Here is a 19555-nt window from a genome sequence, read left to right as displayed (position 1 = left end):
GTATATTTTTAAACATACTTAATATTAAATATCTTATAAACTAATGTTGTTAATATCGAAATAATGATAAGCCATCCATTACTTACTAATATTTTAATTAATACTCAATTTTTGTTTTGAAGTGTGACATTATTGTTTTAAATATCATTAAATTTTTGTTATGATTATTGAAAATTAAACTACCTTTTTGAATTGGTAGTGGTCATAGAAATTGTTTTTAATATAAAAAATGTTTCTTTTAAGAAAAAAAAAAAGATATTTGATAAATTTCATGAAACATTTTTAAGAATATGAAATTTTATTTATAATGTTGAAAAATCACTTAGTGTTTGTTTGGAAATTGTTTTTTAAAACAAATTTGAAAAATAGTTTTTAATAATAGTTTTTGAAAAATGTTATATAGTGTTTTATAAAATAAAAGTATGTTTGGAAACTTAAAATGTTTTTAATTTATTTTGAATATTTTTTAATTTTTTAATTTTTTTTTATGTATAGTGTTTTATTTTTAATCATTTTACATGTTTATATTATTATTTTTTAAAACAATATTAAAAATAAGTGAAAATAATATAAAATAATTAAAATATGTTTTCTAAAAATACTTTATTTTTTATTTTTAAAAATATAAAACAAAAAACAATTTTTTGTTATCAAATGTTTTTTTTTTTGAAGAATAGAAAAATGCTATGGAAAACAATTCTCAAATAAACTCGTAAAGTGCATTTGAAAGTGATAATAAAAAACGTTACTAACATTTCTAAACTTAAAAAGATAAAAAATTTGAAGTGTTCAAAATATTAAAAGTGTTTTTTGAAATCATTGCCCAATGAACTATTAAAGTCCATTTGACAATGATTCTATAAAACGTTTTTAAATTTTCTAATACTTTAAAGATAAAAAATTTCATGTGTTATGAATACTAAGAGCTCATTTGATAATGATTTTAGGAAACACTTCTAATATCCTAAATATTTGAAAATTTTTATTATTCAAGTGTTAAAATAATTAAATATATTTTATAAAATCGTTACCAAACACACTTTAAAAACATTTTATAAAATCATTATTAAACGCACTCTTTAGCGTTTATTAAATAAACATTTTGTAAGTGATTTTCTTAAAAACACTTTTAGATAAAATACTTCGAGTGCATTTGATAGTAATGTTAAAAAGTGCTTGTAACCTTTCTGATACTTAAAATATAAAAAAGTTTAAGTATTAAAAATATTAAAAACACTCTATAAAATCACTACTAAATGGACTCTTCAATTAAAAAATACTTCAAATAAAAAATCATAAAACACACTCTTATACTGTATTTGATAATACTATTTGAATACTTAATATATATATATATATATATATATATATATATATATATATATATAAACATTATAAACACTACTTAAAATCATTGTTAAAAGTATAAAATTTAGAAAATGCTTTTAAGAGAAATGAAAAATCATTTAACCTATGTTTGGTTTAAAAAAAATATTAAATAAATAAAAATATATTAAGGGATATCATTTTTTTATATTTGATTTTATTGTAAATATATGTTAAATATAATTAAATTATTAAGAAATTTATATATTTTAATATTATTTAATATTTATATAGGATAATTAAATAAATGAAATGAGAAGTGGTATATTAAAATAATTTATTAACTATAAATATATATTTTTTTATTTTTAAAAATCAAATATAATCTTATAATAATTTTTATAAATATTTGATAAATGATTATCCTAAAAATATTTGTAAAAAAATATTTTTATTAAAAATGTTTTAAATAAAAACACTCTCAAATGATTGTTAATCATGTAATAATACATACAATCAAAAAGTGCATGAAAACACTGTCATACGAATTAAAACTAAAACAAGTTTAGGATCAGCTATTTACCTCCGACCATTGGTATTTGAATTTTGTACTTACTAGTTGCTGCAAGTCTTTGATTATTTCAAAGTTCAAACTATGATCTCTAATGTGAGATGATGTATCACTGAAGAAGATAACAATAGAGAGACGAGTTCCGGGACCTTAGAGCTATGGCTTCCCATCAAAACCAGGTCGTTGCCATTTGCCACCATTACACACCGGTTGTGGGTCAGGTTTCTAGACTGCAGGGAAGGTGGAAGATGCGTGGAGGACTTGGTCAAGGTGTTGGACCACTTTAAAGGTATCGTGGGCATGTAACATATAACAAATCAAGGTTAGATTCGAATATGGAAAGGACCGAGTCTTCACCCTAATTTTCCCATAACCGTACTGTTGGTAGGATTCAAAAAAGTCTTGTTCCGGGCACAGCCGCACAGAACCTTACCCATTCCTTACAAGTTCGCCAACGAAAGAAACAAGAACGCAACCCAAAGCAAAATACATCCTTTCACTGAGTCACTGACTCAGTGCTCCCCCAAACCATCCTTTTCTCAGTATTCTCATATCGGAAACCAGTACTGTTCAAATGTTACAACGACAGCTGCAATAATGGTGCTCCAGCTGCCACCAGCTTCATCAATCTGACTCCCCATTCACCCACTTAGAATTATTTCGAGTCTTCGATTCAGAGTTGCATGCATGCATTCAGACTCACATTTGACCCATTTGAACCCACTCCTTATCGACGTGGCAGAAACATTCAAGAGTTGGTCCTTTTTCTGAAGCGAGGAGAGGAGGGCGATGGTGCGTTCTACTATAAAAATTAGATGATGTTGCAGATCTCTTGTGGGCAAAGGCAAGGTTTCTCTGTGGGTGATGGTACTGCATTATCACGTTGCCGATCAAGTGAAGGAGATGACGTGAGGTGGAAGAACATCTCTCCCGTGGCATACATGGGAAGAGCCAGGCAAAGACAACGTTTTACATTTTCTTTTCCCTCGATTTTTTTATATTTTTTTTAGGGATTTAAAATGTAATTTTTTTGCTAAGTGAATTGGTTAATTTTCTTATTGAATTCTTCTCCTTCTCCTACCTGGGGAGGTTTCAGATATTCTCTCTCTCTCTCTGGGATATCAAAGCTTAATATTGTTTTACAGGTGATATATATATACATATAATTCTCCAAATAATTTCCACTTACAGTTTTTCACTATAATGAAACTTCGAAGTTGTTTCAATTAATTGAATTCATCGACTCCAATCGACACTATAGTCTCTCTTTGAGTTTATCTTCCAACTTGAAGTCTTAACACTCAATCCTTGCACAACAAATAGGAGTTTTAAATCACTAAATCATAGCGCAATAAATAAACAAGTACAAAAGAAGGTTATGATGAATAATAAGGGTGTATTAAAAATGATTTGAAAATTATGGAATTAATGCATCAATAATGAGTTTTAATGTGAGAAACAAGTAACTAGTGAGTTAGCAAATATTTTTCTTGTCAGTAAATGAATGAGAGAATTCTATTTATAGGTTTTCAATATTTGACACTAAAAAATTACATGCTTAAGTAAAAATCCTATATGCACCAAAGTATTCATTTACATCGTGTTCTTGAACTTTAGAGGTTTTTATGCATCATGGATTTTGCTCTCCATGGATCATTTTATAATTAGCTTGATTTTGCATTTGATTTTATCAATTAAAACCTAAAATTAAACTTGATTTTAAACTATTAGTGATTTAATCATGATTTGTTATCATTAAAACATACTTAAAGAGAACTTTTGGGCTAACAATATGCTTGACGATTATTTTCGAATATGGTTTTTTTTTTGTAAATAAAAAAATAAGTTAGGTAACCAAAAAATTGTTTTATGTGTTCTATTTTAAAGAACAAAAAACACAATGTTTAAAAAAAAATATATTTTTTAATTGTTTTGTATTGTTTTCAATAATCGTTTTAAAAAATAATTATATTGAAAAATCATTAAAAATAAAACACTAGATATAAAAAAAACACATTTTAAAACACATCTAATAACATTAAAAACAAGTTAAAAATATTTAAGGTTTTTAAACAAATATTTATTTTACAAAATATCAAATAACAGTTTTTAAAAATTGTTATTAAAAACAAATTTTTATGATTGTTTTAAAAAATAATTATCAAACATGTTTAGTTTTTATCTTCTTTTCCTTTTTAGTTTTGAAACGTATTTTTTAATCCCTAGTATTAGCATTATTGTTAATTTATTTGGTCAATTAATTGGTTAATTGTCTTGTTGAAACCCTCTCTTACACATAGTGAGGTTTCTAAGATCAATCTGACATGAAAATGGAAATAGGATGTTTAGGATATGATTAGTAACTGTTTTTTAAAATAAAATTATATTATACAAAATAGAAAAATACATTTATCAATTACGATTTTATGTCCTCGTATATAGAAAATAGAAAACATAGTGTTTTTAGAAAAAAAATTTTGATTGTTTTCAAAATTATCACTTATTTTACAATGGATGTTTTGAAAAATAATGACAGGAATACGAAAATGATTTAAAATAAAATAATAAAAATATCAAACAATGATTTTCAAAATTTATGGTCAATTTTTTTTTTTTTTTTAAAAATAGTCATCCAATAGGACTTAATAGTTCAGGGAAATGAGGTATTTACCCTATCTTCTCCCTCTCCACCACTTTCCACCCTTGAATATCAAAGATTAATATTATGTTATTTAAATAAAGTTGTAGTATACACAAATATTTATAGTTTTCCATCATTAAATTTGTTGGACAAATAATTTCAAACTTTATTCATTAAAAGATAAATAAAATGAAAGAAGCTAACAAAAAAAAAAAATTTTAGTAAAAAATTTATTTTGATTTATGCAATAATTCAATTAAGTCAATATAAAAAAATAAAACTAAAGTTCAATTTTATGAAAAATAGTGTTTTAAAACAAGCTTTATTATTTAGGGATTTAATTGTAAAAAATGTAATTTCCATACTTCATAGTAAAATAACATTAAAAAATAAGTTAAATTTTTTCTTAGAATAATTTTCTTAATTAAAAAAAATGAAAATACCTATTTTTTTTTCTAAAAAATTATATATTGCCAAACAAACTTTTGAAGTTGGAAAATTATTTTCAAATAAACCTTGACAGTGGGCTTGACTCCTAAGTCCTACCTATATATTGTCAAATGTGTCAAAGAGGAAACTTTCATCAGAATCACAATGGAAGAAACCGAAGCAAGAGCTGGGGGGGACCTGAAATGGAGCAGAGAGACAATACCTAAGGTTTTGAAGATCGTGGGCACGAGACTTCCACAGAGAGACCTCATCTCTCTGTTACTGGTCAGCCCATGGCTTCACAGAACTCTCGTCTCATGCTCTTCTCTCTGGCTGGTAAACCTTCGTTCCAAAACTTTCAATCAATTTGATGGGAAATGCTTTAGATGTTTTTTTTTGTGATTCGGGTTTTGATTTTACAGGTTCTTGATTTTCGGGAGATGAATAATGCCGGGAATCGACTTGTAGCTGCACTATCACTGGTTGGTTTCACAGATTTTGATTGGGATATGCTGGGTTTGTGAGTTCTAGGGTTTAATGATGTGCTTTCTGTCATATGATGATTTAGATGTACAATTCAACTCGATTTGATGATTTTGTACATTTTTTATAACCTAATTGGAGGAAACATTAGGATGCTTAGTGGAAAGAATTTTCCGCTCTGCTTCAAAACTCTATGAATGAATTGATTTTTTTTTTGTATGTACAATATGGTAAAGAGGGAGCATCCAATAATGGGTTCCAGTCCCTTCTGTTGTGCTGATATGGTATGGTTCCATTCTGCCATGTGATGATTTAGATGTACAATTCAACATGATTGGGTGATGGGCACTTCTTTTAATCTAATAGGAGAAAACATGTTGGCTGTTTAGTGGAAACAATTTTCTGGTTTGCTTTAAAACTCTTTGAATTAATTGAGTTTTTTTGCATACACAATATGGAAAAGAGGGTTTATCCAATGACAGATGCCATTCCTTATCTCAAATGCATTTCTTAAATGATGTGGTGATGATACTTTTAAAATTGATGGCAGGATAATTTTTTTTTTTCATTTCATTTTTTTGGGGTTTTGAAATGATTTGTGAAGTAAAGTTCACAAGGTCAAGTTATTTTTTTTGCTTGCTTGCTTTCTTTGTTATGGGGAGTCAATGATGTATTTGATTTTTCATTTTGTTTATTGAGTGTGCTTAGCTGGTGCACATTTTACATGGGCTTACTGATCATGATTCTTATTTTTGGCGATTCTTGGCTTTCACAGTTTCGATATCGGCACGTTAAGCAGATAAATCTTGAATTTGCACAGGATATTGAAGACAAACATCTTGATCTTCTCAAAACCAAGGTTATACTTTTAACTTTATATGAACATTTGTTGGCTCCAAAGTGAAGTTGGAATTAGCAATATTCTCATTTCTGTCTGCTTGAAAGAATTGATCTGTACTTCTAAATGTTATTATATGAATTTTTAATTTTTTAATGGAATTATATGTGAATTTTGCAGTGTTTGGATTCACTTCAAGAACTAGAGTCTTTAAATCTGAATGTCTGCCAAAAGATCTCTGACAGAGGAGTTGAAACAATAACCAGTGCTTGTCCTAAATTGAAGGTCTTCTCTATCTATTGGAATGTGAGGTATTTGGAAGGTTTGCTTGATCTGTATTTCTTTTTTTATGATACTTTGGATTTAACATTTGTAGCTAGGTTCTTTTTATCATTACTCATGAAATGTGGAATATGAATTGAGTAAATGCAGGGTAACTGATATAGGCATGACACATTTGGTGAAGAACTGCAAACATATAGTTGATTTGAACTTGAGTGGCTGTAAGGTATATATGATCGCCAGCGAGTTCAGGTTCTCGCCTTTACGTGCTAATAGCTGCATTGTAAATTGTATGACTCTCTTCTTTTGATTGCTTTGAGCATCCAGTCTTCCTGCTTATTTATGCAAGTTTGATTTGTCATTGGTGAAATTAGCATTCATGGGCACATGACTGATTTTTAAGGTTTAAGTTTATGCACTTTAAGGACAAAGGGAAGACCCACAAGAGTAGAGGTTAAGGCTGTGAAAAAAGACTAGGTGGTTTTGATTTAATAGTAAACATGACCTTAAGAAAGTGGAATTATGAGAAAATGCATATATTGGAGTCTGAATAGTTGGGATTTCCTTTTTCTTAATTTTTTTTTTCATTTCAAATTTAATCAAATAGATCAAAAGATAAGGGCATGTTTAGCAATGTCTCCGAAACTCTAAATTTTGTTTTTGAGAACAGTTTTCAATTATTTTTAGGAACAAAATTCTGTTTAGGAATTCAAATATAGAAAATAGTTTTTTCAGCTTATTCTCCATGAAGATAGTGTGCACTTATGTATAATGCAAAAGTTCTTCATATTTTCAATTGTTTCTTATATTATTCTACAAAAAACACTCAACAACACTTCAAATTTGTTTTTAAAAAACAACCTGTTTTCAAAACAAAAATTTTAAAACTGTTTTAAAAAATAAATAAATTTGCCACACATGTTTTATAAGTTAGAAAACCGTTTTTATTCTAAAGAATAGAAAATTATTTTCAAGAACTGTTTCTAAATAAGCCCTAAGTTCCTCTTTGTTTTTTCATTTTCCCATGCAAGAGTGCAATATATGAAACTGCTATGCACTTTCTTCAATCTTTCAAGGTCTATGATTATTTATATTCAGCAATTAGTTCATTGAAATTTAATATTCTTTATTTTGAAGGATTATATTGATGGGGTCCTTTAATGTGGCAATTACAGAACATTACAGACAAAAGTTTGCAACTGATTGCTGACAATTATCCAGACTTGGAGTTGTTGAACTTGACTAGGTATGTATGTACTGGTTTCCAGAAGCTTATCTCAGGAATTGGAAAAAGAAATGTTTCTTTGGTGTTTGCTTAGGAATATAATGCTTTAAAATTTAGTCATTCATTTCTTAGTGGTGTGAATTCTAGTCTTTTAGGTCTCATAAGTATAAAAATTGGTGATTGGTTCATATTTCTGAGAAAAAGACTAGTCATCCAATGAGGTGAACCGTTTAATAAACAGTGATGCATCCAATATTCCTCTAAAAAATACATGTTCCATCCTGAACAGTGAATAAATCGGTTAGTAAATTTGCCTACTATAAAGAGCTCTACCTCGTGATGTGCTTACAATTCATAATCTTATGTTTATGGGTGTTCCTAGGTGCGTCAAGCTAACAGATGGTGGCTTGCAACAGATATTGCTCAAATGCTCCTCTCTTCAGAGTCTGAATCTCTATGCCTTGTCAAGGTATCAGATGAAAATTCTATACATTTGAATTTCGAGGGAAATAATCCTTGTTGGGTTGTCTAATTTTTGGGATTTTCTCATTCTTCTAATTCAGCTTTACAGATGAAGCTTACAAAAAGATATCACTTCTTACCAATCTTAGATTCTTAGATCTCTGTGGAGCCCAGGTAAAATATCAGGTTTTCTGAATAAATATATTACTCACGTTTTCCTTGGCTAGAAATTGATACTAACTAGAAACCTGAATGTTAGAATCTATCTGATCAAGGACTTTCCTGTATAGCCAAATGCAAGAATCTGGTGTCTCTAAATTTGACATGGTAAGTAAAGCTCCCAATCTCTTTTAGAAGTACTGTAGCAGAAGGAGATGAATTACCTGACACGTTTCTTGATAGGTGTGTACGTGTCACTGATGTGGGAGTCATAGCCATTGCTCAAGGTTGCACCTCTCTTGAATTTCTTAGGTAATCCTAATAAGAGATGTGCTATTGAATTTGAAAAGACATATATGCTTGGTTTTTTAGAACCTTACTGATAGAGATAGCACCATTTTATGCCACAAAAATTCTTCACTCTCTAGTATCAAAACTAATTGTCCATTACTTATGTTTGATTTTATCTTTCATATGCAACTATATATCTGTTAAGTTCAGTTCAATAGCTCACCTTTCAGAATGGAATAATGAGAATTGTGACAATATGGGATCTGAGAATTATTCTTGCCTATATTGAATTGGAATTAGGGAACTGATCAATAGGTAAGTGTGTGAAAAGTCTGGAAGCCTGTGTCAATAATAAATTTGACATGGATCTTTCAGAATACTACAGAGTACGAGTTAGTGAAAATCCATACTGCTAACTTAAAGAACTTATAGCATATATTTAGTATTTGCTAATCAAAGAAAAAGGAAAAGAACAATACTTGTGCAATCAAAGTGAAAGGGCAATGCATAATTTGAACCTTTTTTAAACAAAATCTGGGAGTTTTCACTGTGGTGTCGACTAAAGAGGAGTCCATTGATTGGGTTTCTTGTGCCATTCTGCAGTGTCAATTTCAAGGTAACATGCATTCCTGTAGAAGTTGATCATTATTCAGGTCAATATACATGTGGATCATCCTAACTGAAATAACATCTTGTCTCTTGATATATTTTCTGTTACTAACTGAAATAATGCAGCTTGTTTGGAATCGTTGGGGTGACTGACAAGTGCCTGGAAGCTCTCTCGAGATCTTGTTCAAACATGATTACGACCCTTGATGTAAATGGGTGTATTGGCATTAAGGTACATGACATTTTCTCCAGAAAAAAGTTACAAGGTTGTGGTTTTTTGTTCACATAACATAAAGTTATTAAACCTGGAATGATATGGCTCTTGCATTTTCGAACTGGAAAATGCTTCCTGACTGGCTTGTATACATGCTGACCTGGAATTCACCCATTAAATAGAATAGGTAAGAGAGTTTGAAACTCTGAACCACCAATTTAGTGAGTTCTTTTATGTGTTCAAATTGGCTAGTGTTTCTTGTTCTCATTGAAGGGGATTAAGAGCCCGTTTGGCAGTGATTCTAGTAAAAATGCTTTTAATCTATAGTGCTTTTGTTTGTAGCTTTTTTATGATAAATGTTTTTATGAGAATCAGTGAGAGTGATTTTGATAACGTTTTTGATAATGTGTCACAGAACCAAAAAAACACTTTTAATATTAATAAATTACCAAATATGTCATAAAATTTAATTACAAAAAGGAAATATTATAATAACCTACAATTTTTCATGACAAGATACTAAATAAACATCTATGGTAAAGGCATATATAAACATTTATATTATTAAAAAACTAAAAATAATATATCATTACAAGAGAATTTTGAACAATATTTATAAAAAGATTTGAATTAATAAACAAACATTGATCACAAGATAATAAGATTTCAAAACAAAACAAATTATTTAATTATATATTAGATTAAAAATAATAAGTTTTTACCACTAGACTAAGATTTTGAAAAATACTTACAAAAAGATCAATTAATAAACATTGAATAAAAGATAATTTTTCAAAGTAAAACAAAGTATATTGTTACATGTTAGTTTAGTTTGTTCAAAAAAACTTTACTAATAAAAAGTAAACAAGGCAAATTTTTTCACAGCAAAAAAGGAAAAATCTGTCTTCATATATATTAGAGTCATAATTAAACATCAATGAGATATAATTAGATGTGCAATTCAATCATGTTCCTCTCCCATCTCTCTTGCATGACATGAACCGTCTTCCTTAACTACATGTATGCTACCCCCTTCTTCATTAGGTGGAAGTAACTCTTGATCATCATCATAAAGTTTAAATTTTATATAGGTTCTAACATTAATCCTTATGAAATTGCGAAGAGTCGTTGAAGCAATAACAATCTTTACTTGTTTTTCAAGAGGAAAGCTATGCATTTCCCGTAGCATTCTTCACCTTTTCTTCAAATTAACAAATGTTCTCTTAATTGTGCACCTCAAAGATGAATGTCTACGATTAACTACTTTCTTCTTACCTCTAAGTAACCTACCCCATAAAAAATTTGGAAGATGGTAATGCTTGCCCTCAAAAAAAGCTTAAATCACAAAAACAACTTTGATATTTTCATTCGTAAACCTTTAAGCGGATGAGAAAAACCCAATCTTGGCCTTCTTAGTGCCTTTAAAAAGATGTGTGCATCATGAGCAACACCTTTCCATTTGACCCATGCTAATATGAAACACATCAAAATTACATACAAGCATAACATTTTGGTAGTTATGCCTTTATTAACAATATGCGGTATTTCATATTCGTCTATCTCTAGGAACCACAACGGGTATCTGAGTTCCATCAATTACCCCAATACAAGCCTTAAAATATGGCTAATACTGATCATTATTTCTTATTTTATGAAAGACCTCCCTTAACTATATATCTCTTGGTTTTTATAATATCCATAGTTTGCCTCAAGACAAACAACATTTGATACGATCTCAAAATCATCTAGATATGGATCCACTGGAGTGTTGAAATCTTTCTTGAACCATCATATTGCTAAGTCCATGACCTATTTTAGTGAGAAACATTGGAAAAGTTTCTATTACATTTGAACCTTCTTTTAGACTATACCTTTCAATAAGTGTGTCTAATAAATTGATGAACACATGTTTTTTCATTCTAAATTACTCAAAACACCTAAACACGAGCATTCAAAACATTTATCACAAACTTATATCCTATGTGGAAAGAAGTTCTACAATGCTTCTTTTCTTTGTAGCTAGTAAGTGTTACAATTGTAGCATGTCTGGTAAGCATCAACTAATAAAGATCATGTTTATCATCACTTTCATCTTCAAAATTATGATTGTCACTATCATTATTATTAGAAAACATATATACGAAAATAAAATAATAAATACATTAATAAACAACAATAATGAACATTTTCTGTTAATACAATTATATTAAAAAAGAGAAGATGATTTTCAATGATCAGCTCACTCATGAAAAAATAAAGAAAAGAATAGCCGAATTACACATTAAAAAGAAAAATACAATGAAAAAATCTACAAAATTCTTTCAAGAAGTTTGCCACCAAAATGTTATTTTATATTACAGTATTTAAACCTATACATTTACTCAAATAGGAGATTTTTCATTTAAAAATTATTTGAACATGCAAATACAAGAGTAGTAGTAGTATGCAAAATGCTAGCAGGGGCAAGTAATTAGAATTGAACAAAAAATGTGATATTGTGACTTGGGTTACCTTATTATCCGTAATCTCAAAAGCCTCGGTTTTAATAGCTATTCACATGCACAGTTATGTAATTCTATTTTGTCAATCTAAAACCTAAATGCTAAATCCCAATAAAATTGAATTAATTTTATTATCAATCTAATAATCAAATGTCATTAAGTTTTTAAATTCAGAAGTGTCAAATTTTTTTTTTAAAAAAAAACCCTAATCTTGCATCTTTCCAAAAGGGCACATGGTAGAGAGAATACAAGTCTAGAATCAGTCACTGGTACTCTCCCCACTTAAATTGAGTTCCTGGAATAGGGAATCTATCCACCATTAAAAGCCAAAGGCAATGACCACCCACTAAAATGAAGCATAAAGCCATAAGAAATTTTTGTCAATAAAGTGAAAAATACCTAACCCAGCCTTGGAGGTAAAGAATTCAAGTGTTATTCACCTTTAGTAAGTCCCAACTGACCTTGATTTAACGCTTAGTTAGAATATCTAGCTCATGTGGGGTCACTAGGGATAAGAGTCCTACCATTAAATCCCTATTTTCCGTCAATGTCATATTCAAAAGTGATGGCTCATTGTCCCAACACATGTTTCAAAATTGCAATTTCCCAATTTTTCATTTCTGTTCTCAGCTACTCAGATAAGAAATATCACCTGGCTTTTGACTGAACAAAATTTTAGATTCAGAAGTGTAGTCTTGTGAAATCAAATACATTGTAAAGTTCATCTAATAGTCAAAGATTTTAGAGATAAAAGGCAACACCAATCAAGGCCTTTGTCCAAAAAAATCTGTGCTGCAAAGAAGATGGTATTTTTCTGGCTTCTAGAACTCATCTAGATGGCACTTGATTTACTTAGGAAGAAAAAAAATTGTGATCATGTTAACTTTCTTTGATCACAACTTCAAATCTCTAGAGCTATTTAGCAGCCTAGAGTCATATGCTCCATTATGTTTCAAGCATTTTTATCTTAAATGAAGCATGTAAATAGTTTCAGAGGGAAAAGAAGCCTGACAGTCATATATATGAACAATATACCTCAAAGAACCGAAAAATCCTACCCACAAACACCAACACCAACACAAACATGAATTATAAGCATATAACATCTTCACAGAAACAATATCTTAAATCTTGTACTCAAAAATTTTCTCTGGTCATAGGATGTACACATTAGTGGTGAGGTGTAACCTGAAACACAAATGGATTGTCTAATATAAAAGTTGGTGAAATGCCTGAACCACAGAGCATCCAAACATACTCAAAATTGAAAAAAAAAAAGTGATTAGAAGGGGACTCGTGGTATCAAAGTCCAGTAAGAATACAACAGTCTCTGTGGTATCAAAGTCCAGTAAGAATACAACAGTCTCTGTAGTATCAAAGTCCAGTTAGAACACAACAGTCCCTGTAGTTCCCTATGTCCCATTGAAATTGACAAATATGTGTTGTGTATGCCTAATTTCTTATTCATTCTTTCTCCTATGAGGTATGGATTAGGGTTTGAGTTGTTTACATTGATTATTCTATTATTCAGCCATAATCCCTAAATTTCAACCACAAAAGATGAAAAAACATGTAAGAGAATTTTCTGGGCAACCAAACAGAGAACAAGAAAGAATAGAGAACTTACCTATAGTTTAGAGCAATAGTGAAAGGAATCAGTGGGGGAGGTATGTAGAGCTTGGCATCAACAGTGGAGAGTGAAGAAATTGACGCAGATAAAGAGTGAAGGAGAATATAGGGGATGGGAGGGAGGCAGGGTTGGGTATTGGGAACCTGTTTGGGGAGATTTTGATTTTGAAATTTTAAAAAGTGATTTTTTAAATAATCATGTATCAGGTGCTACTTCAACAATCACTTCAAGTGATCTTTCAAATTTTGAAAAGTAATGTTTAATAATTTGCCAAACAACTAATTTTAATGAAGAAAGCACTTCTATGCCTTCTAGAATCACTGTTAAACGAGCTTTAAAGCATGGATCAGATTACTAGAACAAGAAGCAAAGTGGTTGGGGGTCAAGCTGGTGAAAAGTATGAAGGTATGGTTTAACACACCACATGACCCAAATGTGGTTGAAGGAGGAGGGTTTCAAGGATCTAGTGAAGTCTTGGTGGTTGGGGCTCAGTTTTAGAGGATCCTCTAGTTTCATTCTAGCAGAAAAGCTAAAAAGCCTAAATTTTTTTTTGAAGAGTTGGAACTCTGAGGTGTTTGGCAATGTGGCTGTTAGAAAGAATTTGACCCTTACTCAGGTGGGCTTTTGGGATTCAAAGGACTAGGGACTTTATCTATAGAGGAAGAGATTGCCAGGGAGGCTTTAAGGGTAGAATTTCATAAATGGGCTCTTATGGAGGAAACAAGCTGGAGACAGAAGTCAAGGGAAGTTTGGTTAGAGGAGAGTGGCAAAAATACCATTTTTTTTTTCATAAAATGGCAAATGCACATAAAAAGAGGAATTTTTTGGCTAAGGTCAAGATTAATGGGGCTTGGTTAATAGAGGAGGCTGATATTAAAGCAGGAATTGCCCAGGCATTCTAAGCCCTTTTGTCAAAATCTGGAGATTGGTGCTCTAGTATAAGTGGCATGGACTTTGAAACCTTAAATAGGCAAGATGCAGCGAAGTTAGAAGAACCTTTTACTAAGGAAGAGGTTTTCAATGCGCTGTTAACTCTTAATGGGGACAAAGCCCTAGGGCCGGACGGTTTTTCAATGGCATTTTGGTAGTGCTGTTGGGATGTTGTTAAGGAAAAGGTAATGGGTTTCTTTAGGGATTTTCATAATCATGGTAGATTTGTAAAAAGCCTCAATGCTACGTTTTTGGTATTGATGCCAAAGAAAGGAGGGGTTGAAGATCTTAAGGATTTCAAGCCTATAAGTTTAGTGGGGAGCCTGTATAAATTATTGGTTAAAGTGTTAGCTAATATGCTTAAAAAGATGATCAGTAAAGTGGTTTCTTTTTTTTAGAATGCATTTGTGGAAGGTAGGCAAATCCTTGATGTTGTCCTAATAGCAAATGAAGCAATTGACTCGATGCTGAAAAGTAATAGAGTTAGGGTACTGTGTAAGCTAGATATTGAGAAGGCATATGATCATGTCAATTGAGGCTTTTTACTTGCCGTCTTGGAGAAAATGGGTTTTGGCCAAAGGCAGATTAGTTGGATTAGTTGGTGTATTTCTACTCCAAGTTTCTCGGTTATTGTGAATGGTACCTCTTCGGGCTTCTTTCAAAGCTCTAGAGGATTAAGGCAGGGGGATCCTCTTTCTCCGTATTTTATTGTGCTTGCTATGGAGGCGCTTAGCTGTCTCATTGGGAGGGCAAGGGAAGACGACTTTCTAACTGGCTTCAAAGTGAATGGGAGAGGTGGAGAGGGTTTGGAGGTTACTCATCTACTGTTTATAGACGACACTTTGGTGTTTTGTGAGGCCTCCCATACCCAATTGACCTGCTTAAGCTAGTTGCTTATGTGGTTTGAAGCCATTTCGGGTTTGAAAATTAATTTAACAAAGACTGAGCTTGTTCCGGTGGAGAGAGCGGAGAACCTTGATGAGTTGGCTCTTGTATTAGGCTATAAACCCGACCACCTATTTGGAGCTCCCTTTAGGTGCCCCTTTTAATTCGTTGGTGGCTTGGGATGGAGTGAAAGAAGATTCCGCAAAAGATTGGTTTTGTGGAAAATACAATATATTTCCAAAGGAGGAAGACTAATGTTGATTAGAAGTACGTTATCTAATTTGCCAATCTACTTTTGTCTTTTTTTCGGATGCGAAGGATTGTGCAATTAAGGTTGGAAAAAATCCAAAGGGAATTCCTATGAGGAGGCGGGACCTTAGATAGTAAGCCTCATCTAGTGAAGTGGGATACCGTTTGCTTTGACAGAAGGATGGGGGGCTTAGGTGTTAGGCACCTTTACTTGCTAAATAAGGCTCTCATTTGTAAGTGGATTTGGCGCTTTGCTTAAAAAATGGAGGCCTTTTGGAGACAAATCATTAGTGGTAAATATGCGGATTTGCAAGGGGGTTGGTGCTTTAAAGAACCGAGAGGAGGCTATGGTGTTGGTTTATGGAAGACCATAAGAAAGTTGTGAGATGTAGTTAGTTCTAAATTGTCCTTTTCTGTGGGCAATGGGAAAAAGATAAGTGGTGCGGGAATGAACTGTTAAATGTTTCTTTTCCCTATTTATTTGCTCTTTCTAACTCTAAAGATGTTTGGGTGGCAAAGTTGTGGCAACTCTCTAATAAGGGGAGTGGTTGGAATTCTAACTTCTTGAGACCCTTAAATAATTGGGAGATTGTTATTGTGGAACGCTTTTTGGCAAGACTTCAATATAAAGTGGTAGAAGAGGGTAAAGAGGATAAAGTGTGTTGGATTGATATGAAGAGTGAAACTTTCTCTATTAAATCACTTTATGCTAGTCTAGAGACAGGAAGGGTAGTGCAATTTCCTTCTAGTGTTGCGTGGAATGCATGGGTTCCTCCTAAGGTGTGCTTTTTTGCTTGGGAAGCAACTTGGAGAAAAACTTTTACTCTTGACCAGCTTCAAAGGAGGGGTTGGTCTTTGGCCAACCGTTGTTTCCTATGTCTATCTCATGAGGAGTCTATTGACCACATCCTTTTGCATTGTGACAAGGCAAGGGTGTTGTGGGAGCTATTCTTCTCTCTCTTTAGAGTTTTTTGGGTGATGCGGTCTATAGTTAGAGAGATTATGCTAAGTTGGCATGGTTCATTTGTTGGAAGAAAGCGGAAAAAGGTTTGGAGGGCAGCTCCTTTATGCATCTTCTGGACTATTTGGAAAGAGAAATAGAAGATCTTTTGAGAATGTGGAACTCTCAATCCAAAGGCTGAAATACTTGTTATTGTGTAACTTGTTAACTTGGATCAAACTGTTTATAGGTGAAAGATTGACGTCCATTGTAGATTTCAGTGATTGGTTGGGGTCGTTTTGAGGGAGAGAGTATCTTTTTGTCTTCTCCTCCTTTTTTTGGCGCTTTTTGGCTGCCGTTGTATACATTGTGTGTACTTTAGTTTGCCATTTTTGGCCTTTTTAATACAAATCTCATTTACTGATAAAAAAAAAAAACACACCACATGACCCAAATAGTGGAATAGGATTCATAATAGGGCAAAATGGTCAAATGCAATTTATGTTGTCATCCCAACCCAAATAGTTGGGATAAAACCAACAATAAAAAATAAAAAAATCTAAAGAAGGACAAATTTGACCAAGCTGATCCTTTCAAATCAAAGCTGTTAGTGTCTCTAAAACACCCACAGGTCTCGAGTGTAAGTTTTGCCTGATAATTTCTATCGTTCTATTCCTGGATGTCTTTCCTCTGCAGGGACGGAGTCGTGATGAACTGCTGCAATATTTCCCTTACCTGAGGTGCTTCAAAGTGCATAGCTAATATATTTGTGATTGCCATTGCATTGAGGTGAATATCTTGTCTCCTAAGCTAACATAATTGTTTTAAATAATCAACCACTTTTAGTTATGGCCTTTGAAGGAGTTTCTGTTGTTATTAATGATCAAGTTGTACATCAAATGTTACCATAGCAAAATGCATTGATCTCATTTGCTAATTTATCCCAAAGAGCATACAAACAGAAGACTGTCCTATGAAGCATAAGTCTGTACCATGGAATGAGGAAACATAAATGACTGTCAGAGTCAATATTCGATTAAATGCAGTAATTCTAAGGCTGCTAAATTTTCACATTACCTATGCTTAGTCTTCCAGGGACATGTAAGAAACAGGAACGAAACTTGAAAATCTTACAAGCATTAGGTTTAGAATCTTACCAGTACCTGAAGGAAGTATTTGCCCATTTAGTTTAGAATATTCTCTAGCTGCACCTGAGATTGGTATATTGCAAAAAGCATGGCATCTAGCACACTAGCCCATTGCGATTTGACTGGACATGGGGATCATAACTCTTTAATGGCCCAATGTGGGAAACCTCAGTGATGAGGATGAATCTGCAAGATATAAATAAAAAAAGGGAATTGGTATTAGTTACAGTTAAAAAAGGATTAATATTATTTGGAATTAATTAGGATTAGTATTTGTTGGAGTTAAATTAGCATTAGGATAATTATAATTAAAGTTATAATGGGCTATTAGAATTCTAGTAGATTTGAGATTTCTTAGAGAAGCCTAAAAATAAGGTTAAAAATGAATAAATTGATTGATGTTAATAATATTAGGGTTTTCTTTATTCCAAATATTGTAATACTCAATAGTGAGACTCCATTGATTTTCTTTTAGGTAAGACTCTTAGAAGACTTTAGTGAGACTCTAAAATTTCCATCTCTTCTCCGTTGCATCCTTTCTCTCAATTTTTTTATTTTGTTTTTATTTATTTATTTTTTACCATAAACCTTATTCCTTGTTCCTCTCTTTGCACCTCAAAAATAACAACACTAGCCCACCTATTTAATTGTAGGCAACCATCATTGGGTTGTCCTACATCACTTAAGGCTTCCTGAGAACATGGAAGATGGTTCAGAGATAACTTAAGACGTCCAGCATAAACCAGTGTCTGAATTGAAGGATCCTCAGTCAGAAAGCCCGTTCATCTTCAGCTGGAAATTACCCAAGCAACAGCCCCCCAACTGGAATCTCATTGATATGAGTTTCATTCCATTGTAATTTGCATAGGTGTTTAGGAATTTGTAATTTTAGCCTTCAATGTCTCTATCATTAACCAATTGGGATTCAACCCTGGTACTAATTTTTGATCTTTGTGTTCAATCATCAGCAGACATAAAATCATTCGTTGATTTTTGCAGGCCATGAGATGCAGCTTGAGGCCAACCCGGTGGTGTTGCGTATGGGGCGGAAGATTTATCATCTGGATACTAACACCTTTCTTATCAGTTATTTGTACCCTATGGTAATGGTCGACAGCCTGTATTTTAGTTTACAATGAACAAACAGTGTCATCAAGATCTGCCTGTTGAATTCATCACTGTCAACATCTTTGATTTAATTGAATGACAATGGGCCGTCTTTTATTTTATGGAGTGATGGTGGATTTTCAATTCAAAGTTGGCAAACACCTGTTATCTCTTGGAAACTGTTAGTTTGTTTTTTGTGGGTTTTTTTTTATTTATAATTTTAAAACATGTTTGATAAATTTTTTACATAAAACAATTGATAATTTACTCTAAAAATAGGTTATTTTTCATAATAAAATTAAGATGTTTTGTAATTTTTATAAGGTGAGCAAAGCTTTTATATATAATAAACAATAAAAATTTATTTTTCACGTTTGAGTTTTGCAATAGATCATTATGCTGCAAAACATTTGAGTAAAATTTGTTTTTAAAAAATGTTTTCAAACATCTCTCAATCATACGAGGGATCAAATGTTAATTAATTGGAATGGACAGTTTTTTTATTTATTTGATTAATCATAATAATCTTCTAGTTCGATAATTTTTTTAAGGACCATTAATAATTTAGATTGGTTAATCATTTGATTTTTATTTTAAGTGTTAATGGATTACTCTTTTCCGATTAATACTAATAC

General features: G+C 31.6%; 1 protein-coding gene across 2 annotated transcripts; it reads left to right on the top strand.

Annotated features, from left to right (window-relative positions):
• Nucleotides 1–5113: 5113 nt before the first annotated feature.
• On the top strand, nucleotides 5114–19046 carry LOC117920471 (F-box protein At3g58530). 2 transcript variants are annotated; one of them, XM_034838025.1, is made up of 13 exons: nucleotides 5114–5303; nucleotides 5390–5449; nucleotides 6226–6309; nucleotides 6469–6599; nucleotides 6721–6796; nucleotides 7746–7816; nucleotides 8178–8264; nucleotides 8359–8431; nucleotides 8517–8584; nucleotides 8660–8728; nucleotides 9443–9548; nucleotides 17362–17454; nucleotides 18813–18825. In XM_034838025.1, the coding sequence occupies exons 1-12, from the start codon at nucleotides 5133–5135 to the stop codon at nucleotides 17425–17427; spliced, it is 1062 nt and encodes a 353-aa protein (XP_034693916.1). In that variant the 5' UTR covers nucleotides 5114–5132; the 3' UTR covers nucleotides 17428–17454; nucleotides 18813–18825. The 2 variants fall into 2 exon arrangements, with proteins under 2 accessions (XP_034693916.1, XP_034693915.1); XM_034838024.1 differs by lacking the exon at nucleotides 17362–17454 and having other exon boundaries at nucleotides 18813–19046.
• The last annotated feature ends 509 nt before the right edge of the window (nucleotides 19047–19555 follow it).

This window comes from Vitis riparia, chromosome 8 (assembly GCF_004353265.1).
Source record: "Vitis riparia cultivar Riparia Gloire de Montpellier isolate 1030 chromosome 8, EGFV_Vit.rip_1.0, whole genome shotgun sequence".
Lineage (NCBI taxonomy): Eukaryota > Viridiplantae > Streptophyta > Magnoliopsida > Vitales > Vitaceae > Vitis > Vitis riparia.
This window is presented reverse-complemented; position numbering and strand designations above follow the sequence as displayed.

Bases quoted from the DNA above. Each gene is read 5' to 3' on its own strand.
- LOC117920471 (XM_034838024.1), top strand. From the start codon at position 5,133: ATGGAAGAAACCGAAGCAAGAGCTGGGGGGGACCTGAAATGGAGCAGA. The intron at 8,432-8,516 runs GTAAAATATCAG...CCTGAATGTTAG, and splicing joins TAGATCTCTGTGGAGCCCAG to AATCTATCTGATCAAGGACT. The intron at 8,585-8,659 runs GTAAGTAAAGCT...GTTTCTTGATAG, and splicing joins GTGTCTCTAAATTTGACATG to GTGTGTACGTGTCACTGATG.